Here is a 7,501-nt window from a genome sequence, read left to right on the forward strand (position 1 = left end):
TGAGGTTTCCCCTCGCAACAAGGCTCTTGATCTTCTTGGTTGGTGGAAATACAATGCTCCTAGGTACCCAATTGTGGCCAAGATAGCCAGGAGGTTCCTTACTATCCCGGCTACCTCCGTGTCTTCGGAATCTACCTTCAGCATGACCGGAAGGGTTTTAGGTATGTCAACTCGTACTATTGAACTTTGGGTATAAACTTGTCAACTTCTGATCCTCAAAGTAGTTTTTCAACTTGTGTCGTATTAGATGACTATAGGAGTTTGTTAAAACCGGTTATGGTGGAGGCATTAGTTTGTGGTGCAAGTTATATCAAAGGTGCTCACGTTGAATTGAATCTGGTGGTATGTTTGCCATCTTTTCCTCACTTTTTTTTCTTTCTTTTTTGGTATTGTTGTATGTGATGTGAACATTTATCTAACTTCCACACTTGTAGCCGAGGGATGAGAATGAAGAGGATGATGTTGAGAACATCAAGTTACCCATTGTGGTGGAGGAGATCAACGATTGGTAACTATTCTTCCTACATGTTTCACTTGTCATACGATACCAAATATTATTTATGTGAATGTTGCTTATATTACTTGTAGACGTTCATCATGTGGATGTTGATCTTGCTATTTTGGAGATGAATGTCAAAGTGATCTTTCTCATGTGAAGGCTACTTTTGCATTTCTATTATGTTGGAACCTTTCAAGTCATGAACTATGAATTGTCACTGCTAGCTTGGAGATGAACCTCTCATTTGTGTTATGTTCAACTCGTCAATTGACATGAACTTGGAATTGTCATTGCAAGTTTGTAATCGTGTCATTCAAAGATGATAAGACCTTATGTTTGTGTATGTGATATTTGTGCTTAACCTGATTTGTACCATCTTTCCTATCAAAATCAGTTTGTGGATGTCCAAAAAACAAAGGAAATGTTGTCCAAATTTAGTTATTCTTGTTGTCCAAATTTAATCCAGTGCTTGCTGTCCAAATTAGTTGTTTGTGGCTGTAATATTTCTGCCATTTCGGTCCAAACTTATTTGAAGAAACTTATCTGAAAACTGTAGTGATCACTGATGACTTGTCATATTACATCCATTAGTAAGCTTATCACTATGTGATGCCTAAACAGTAGAACACAGCCTAGGTAGTAGCTAACGGTAGTGTTGTTGTTGTACTTTTGCTTAATTTACTCTCTAAAACCAGCAGATGCCTAAACAACAGCTAAAAAGGACCTAAAAGCAGCAAATACACGCTGCCTGGCAACATTGTTGGCTGGTCCATTCGGTCCCCTCGGGCCTGACCGAGCTGGCACCCCCACGGTCCGGTCCCAGAATACAAGCTCGTTGGACAGCTCGGTCTGGTCTGGACCGGACCGCCGGCGGCCGGTCCAAATGCCTACTCAGACCGGGACCAGACCGGCCCAGACCGTGTCCAGGATGACCCACGGGCACGCGTGTAGAACGAGGGATAAGGATGGGAAAAGGATCACAAGCTCAGGGGATCGATCATGAGGAGGCAAGCAGGCGAGCGGAGGTGGCTTGAGAGCATGGATGCGCACGGTGAGCACGTGCTTGTCCTTCTATGACAAGGAGGAAGACAACTGGCGCATCGCTGCCGGGCTAGGCCGCCTACTGGGCTGGCCAGGTAAGTTTCTTTTCTCTCACCTTCTTTTTATCATTTTTGTTTTATTTCCTTTCCTTTGTAATGCATTTTTCAACAAAGTCAAAACAGCACAAAAGCTTTTGAAAATAATCATGTAGTGTCTCTGGACCCCTTCCAGGCCTACACAATATTTTTCAGGAATTTTGAACTTATGAGTTGTGTGGTGGCGGTGGTGCGGACCGCTTAGGTTTAATGGTTGTTTGAGCTGTTCTTTGGCACTGCTCTTCTAGGGTTCGCGCCCGAGTGCTATTTGGCATGTCTCTCCTTAGTAATGCTCTTCGACTTCGTCGGTGCCACACCGGTGTTATTGTGTTGTCTCATCCACGAGTGACCTTTAGAATGTGCCCCCAACATAGGTGGTGCCGTGGCATTGCGCAGTCTCGTGATGCGCGACGCCTTTCGACTACGTCAATGGTGCAATGTCATGGTTTAGTCTCGGTTGGCCTATCCGATAGTGTTCAATGTTATGGTGTGTTTTCCCTTGTTTCCCCTGCTATGTGTTTTTATTTTATTTTATCTCTTCTCTTGTGCCCCCACTCCCGTGCTTCTGATTCACTTGAACTTATCTTACAATAGGTTGCAATGCCTTATAGGCAACAATTCAGGAGCGCAATCCCGCTAAATGTGTCAGCTGAAAAACAATTACTTGTTATTTTTCTATTTAGGTTTACAAAAAGGACCCGACAACGTTTACTGTACACCGAGACTCATCACAGAATATGCACAGGCCTAATAACGATTGAATACATCTCCAAAAGTCAGGCCAGAACATCACCAAAATTGCTGAGGGCGCTACCCTTGCAGAAAAACACCTAGTGACGGTTAACTGTCACAGAAAATGATCTTTGGTGACGGTTTGTTCTTAGTCACCAGAGTTTTTGTCACAAAATAGTAGGGATTTTGTAGTGTTACTAGTAGCTAGGGATGTGACAGAAAGCCACATTGTTGTTACAGATGTTAATTCAACTCAATGGTCTATGATCAAGATGTAACTGTGGTAGATTAAACTAGTCACAATTGGAGGGGTGGGTGTCATGATGAAGGCACACCAACACTACGAAGGATCGCCCTATTCTCCTTGGAATATCACAACGAATGTGATTTCCATCCACTAGTGGTAGACCTTGCGGTGACCTCCAAACAAACTTTCGAGGTAAAGTACAACAATTGATTTCTCACCGAACAACTCCTACCACCTAGGAGTCTCCAACCTCCAACAATGCAAGACAAGAACCAAGGATACAAATCAAGTTCAAACACAGAAGTGACTGGTTAAAGTAAGGTGAATGAGTGGATCTTTCTACGGAATGTTTTCCCTCTGAATCTCTACAAAAACCTCCCAATAATCAAAGGTTTAGGGTTTGGGAGACTAGGAGAGGAAGTGTGATGGCTATGGATGTGTAAAGCTCAAATGGTAACCCTAGAAACATGTAAAGTGTGGTATATATAGTGGTAGGTGAAATCCAACTGTTGTAGTGCCAAAATGTACTATGAGATAGCTTGGTCGATCTAGACCAGACAGTCCATTAGTCTAGCTAGGATTAGGGTTAGGTTCAACTAGAGTATGAAGTTTGAACTACCGGATAGTCTGCTTCAGGGGGACAAGACAATCTGTTATGTCCTGAGAGGAAAGCACACATCTAAGCAGTCGACTAGATAGTCTAGTCCAAGGGGGCGGACAGTCTGGTCGCCACCGGGCAGTCTTGCCCCGAGGGCTAGACTGTCTGTGACACCAAAGGCAATTTGGGCGATACAGACGGGCAGTCTAGTCCAGAAGGACTAGACAATCTAGTCACATTAAAGGCTTCTGGTGGCTGTTGATTGATTGACTGGACTGTTTGGTCCCTTTCTTTCTTTTCCAGAAAGGAGGTAGAACATGCTTCCTAAGGCTTTTTCGATGCCGACCTTTTGGTGATCTTGTGTGACATGTGATATCTGGAATGAGCTCAATTGTTCTCCTTGGTATGTCCCATCTTAATAGCGAATGACCCCTATTTACTCAAATCAATAAAATAAAACTAATATATGCCTTCGAGGATCCATGACTTCAAACTTGATCATTTTGGGGGTCGACGATCATCCATCGACCACCATCTCTTGTACTAATACTTGTGATACACTTGCATAATGTATTAGTCCATGCAAGGTGTGCGTCATCAACACAGCAATTATAATAAGTGCATAATTGCACTTTCAGTGGGGACCCTTCTTGAAGGCGCGTCATCTTGGAGTCGACACGGTTAATAAGATTGATAGTTGTTCACTGTGGGAAAGCTGGTGGTGGTGGTGCGGGGTGGTGGTGCTCTGTCAATGTGATCTTGGCATGGCCATGCACTTGGAGTGGGTATCTTTCTTGAACCAAAGCCGAGTAAGCGGGTCGTGATCCTCGTTGGATCACCTCGTTCTCTTACGACACCTCTACTTTTGTAGGGTATTGTTGGGTGGCGACAAGATGGACTCACTTTCAAGGCACTCCGCCTTGCTTGGTCAGATGAATATGGAAGTTGGCAGTGATCCCTGGTGCTAGTTGTGCTGATGAGTTGTGTGGTGGCGGTGGTGCGGTCGGCTTGGGTTTGACCATGGTTTGAGCTGTTCTTGGACGTTGTTCTTCTAGTGTGCGTGCCCGAGTGCTACTTGATGCGTCTTTTCTTGGCAATGCTCTTCGACTTCGTCGGTGGCACACAGGTGTTGTGGCATTGTCTCATCCTCACGCGACCTTTTGTCGTTCGAATGGACCCGGACATAGGTGTCGCGGCGTTGCGCGGTCTCGGGTGCGTGGTGCCTTTACTGCATCGACGGTGCAATGTCATGGTTTGGTCTCGGCTAGCCCATCTAATGGTGCTCATTGTCGTGTTGTGTTTTCCCTTCCCTGTCCCCCCCCCCCCTCCCCAACCCCCGTGTTTTTGGTTCCCTCGAGCCCGTCTTACAATAGACTGCAATGCCTTATAGGCAACAATTCATGAGGGGAACGCCCCCCCCCCCCCCCCCCCCCCCTTAAAAAGATAACGACTTAGATTAGAAATTTCTTTAGTGTGTCCGACACAAGCTTCTCATTTTTTTCCATTATATTAGCCAGAGGATGGAGGATCCCGTTGCAATCAAGAGATCTCGATGTCGCGGAACGCTCCTCATCTCTCCCTGGACACAAACAAGCAGGTTCTGCTTGCTTGTACTTCCGCTCTAGGTTGGTTGTCTTATTGTTTTTGCAATAGATTTATTGATGATGCTATTTCTTCTTGTCCTACTTTAAAATTTCGGAATGAACAAATAGCATTGTTCACCCTCATCAATTGACTCGGCTCTCGGGAGTATATCTCATGTCCGAGTTGTTGGTGGCTTGAAGAACCCTACCCTCAATCGATCCAATACAGTTCCTCCACCGGGCCAATCCTGGTCCATGATAACTGAAATTTTCTCCGTAGCGAGCATTGGCCTTGTGCAAGTAACTATTTAAGTAAGAATATGTGGCCTGGTATACCTATGCACAATTGTGCAGCTAGCTTGTTAAATGGATTAACTTATGATGGCATATGAGTTCTTGTACTATAAAATCATACGTACATGCATGCACACTGCATATGCAGAGACTACATAGATTTACATGTCACATAAACGCCTGCATTCCCACGTGTCCCTACAGTAGAGAACTGTAGCCCTCGATCGACCGCAATAATGCCTTCATCATTCCCTCGCTAACTCTCCTTACTACGCACACCAACATCAGACAGCTACGTGCCTACCTACCTACGGATCGAGTTTGAGCTATGCTTAGCCCAGCCTGCCGCCTTGCGCGAACGCTCGCAGTAGTGACGCAACAGTCGATGGCCAGACAGCGCGCCACCACCCACAGCGACGGACGACGCCATTGCTCAAAACTCAAATGCCCTCGCTGCCCTCTGTAACCTAGCTACAGCATAGCACGCAGCAAAATCACTGGTAAAAACATACAAACAAAACGCGCGCGTACACATCGCACCCACGCCCTATGCTAGCTCCACTAATAAATACCTAGCTGCCTAGCTAGCTAGCTCATCACTCCCATATCTTTCAGCTTCCTGTGCACCCCTTTCTCCATCACCAACCTTTGCTCTCCCTTCTTTCCCTTCCCTGGCTGGGCCTTCCCACTAGACCAATTGATGGATCGATGCATATGCACATCAGTGGGAATGGACACCGTGCTGAGCTGAGCTTATATCAACATCGTTCGTATACCTATTACCTAGTCACTTCCAATATAGTCGATCTCATATTTCTCATGTGAAAGAGGAAGAGGAGAGCGCTCGACCAAGGAGTAGAAGCAACTGTAGTACCAGATCAAGAAGTAGATCTTGCTAGCTAGGAACATATAAAGTACTCAAGTGCAGGCAGCTACTAGCGCTACTGCACTCGCCAATGTTGCCTTACCACCCTAACCCTCACGGCTTCTGGATCTCCCGAGAACCGCCCGCGCAGGTGCCAAACCCTGCCAGCGGCTTCGCCATGGCGCCTCCCGCGCATCTGGACCATCAGATTCAGCACTACGACCACTTCTTCCCCGGCCACGGCAACCAGTTCAACTCCGAGACGCTGGAGGCGGTGCTCATGAGGCCACGTCCGCCGGCTCCTCCTCTGGTGGAGATGCCGCCGGCGAACGAGGCAAGAACCGGCGCAGTGCAGGCCGCCGGCACCGGACACGCCAGGGCCAGGAAGAGGCCGTTCAGGACGGACCGGCACAGCAAGATCCGGACGGCGCAGGGCGTCCGGGACCGCCGGATGCGGCTCTCCCTCGACGTCGCGCGTGACTTCTTCGCGCTGCAGGACCAGCTTGGCTTTGACAAGGCCAGCAAGACGGTGGACTGGCTGCTCACCCAGTCCAAGCCAGCCATCGACCGCCTATCCGAGTCCTCTCGGCTCAACGCCGCTAGAGCGGGAGAAGATGGCATGTCGTCGCTATCATCGGTGGAGCGTGAAGGCCGCCGGCTCAAGGAGACGGAGCTGGCTGCCGGGTCGGGAAAGGGGGCAGCCGATGCGGAGAAAGCGATGAAGGCGAGGGGTGGTGGAACGTCGGTGCTCATGGAGCACAGACGCGAGAACGGCGGCCTCATGTCGGCTTCGATGACTGGTGGGGAGTACTACGACCTCGGCGAGATGATGTGCATCAACGCAGGAGAATGCGACGACGATGGCGATTACGACGAAGACGGTGATTTCTTGGACGGTATGCAATACTAGTTCCAGCCTTCCAGGTACTAGCGATCGAGCAGCTTAATTAGGTCTTGATCTGCCGAGCGCATCATTGTCTTAGTTAATTATATTGCATGTGTACGGATCTACTACTCTCTTGGTACTATTTGCAAATCTCATGGTTTTGTTTTATGGTGCTATTTTTTCTTTGCTTTGAGGTGCCTTTTAAGATTTTCTTGAAGTCCATCGCTCTTTTTAATTTCATGCAACATCTGGCTTTCTTTCATGTCTTAATTTGGGGATTATTTTGTAAGATTTTGCTGAAGCCGATCATCTTAAGCTAGAGACGGAGAAGTTAAATGCATGGTTAGTGTGTTCACTGCGCTTATACTCATGAGATACTCATGAGATGACAGTGTATGTAGAACAGCGAAGGTACTTCAGGTAAAGGAAAGTGGATACAGAGCGTATAAAGGTTCAGCACATGCAGTCAGCACTTTTATGATCAAACACAAGAGTATCAGGAAACCTTATGCAAATATATAAAGAATTCGTAGTGTTTAGCCTGTTTAGGTCTGTACCTTCTTGACCTAGAATAAAGATGGCCTTCCTCTCGCAAATAAAATAAAATAAAGATAGCCTATTTTTGCTAAGTTGTACTTTTTTCCTACACAAAAGCTTTGCA

General features: G+C 46.8%; 1 protein-coding gene and 1 long non-coding RNA gene across 2 annotated transcripts; both read left to right on the top strand.

Annotated features, from left to right (window-relative positions):
• The first annotated feature begins 306 nt into the window (after positions 1-306).
• On the top strand, positions 307-732 carry LOC125556074. Its single transcript, XR_007304991.1, has 3 exons — positions 307-342; positions 435-508; positions 589-732. It is a non-coding gene; the product is annotated as an uncharacterized LOC125556074 (long non-coding RNA).
• Positions 733-5,704: 4,972 nt separating this feature from the next.
• On the top strand, positions 5,705-7,006 carry LOC125556075 (transcription factor TB1-like). The gene has a single exon (XM_048718873.1). The coding sequence runs from the start codon at positions 6,046-6,048 to the stop codon at positions 6,862-6,864; it is 819 nt and encodes a 272-aa protein (XP_048574830.1). The 5' UTR covers positions 5,705-6,045; the 3' UTR covers positions 6,865-7,006.
• The last annotated feature ends 495 nt before the right edge of the window (positions 7,007-7,501 follow it).

Source organism: Triticum urartu, chromosome 5, assembly GCF_003073215.2.
Source record: "Triticum urartu cultivar G1812 chromosome 5, Tu2.1, whole genome shotgun sequence".
Lineage (NCBI taxonomy): Eukaryota > Viridiplantae > Streptophyta > Magnoliopsida > Poales > Poaceae > Triticum > Triticum urartu.

Excerpts from the sequence above, each read along its gene's own strand:
- LOC125556075 (XM_048718873.1), top strand. The coding sequence starts at position 6,046 with ATGTTGCCTTACCACCCTAACCCTCACGGCTTCTGGATCTCCCGAGAA.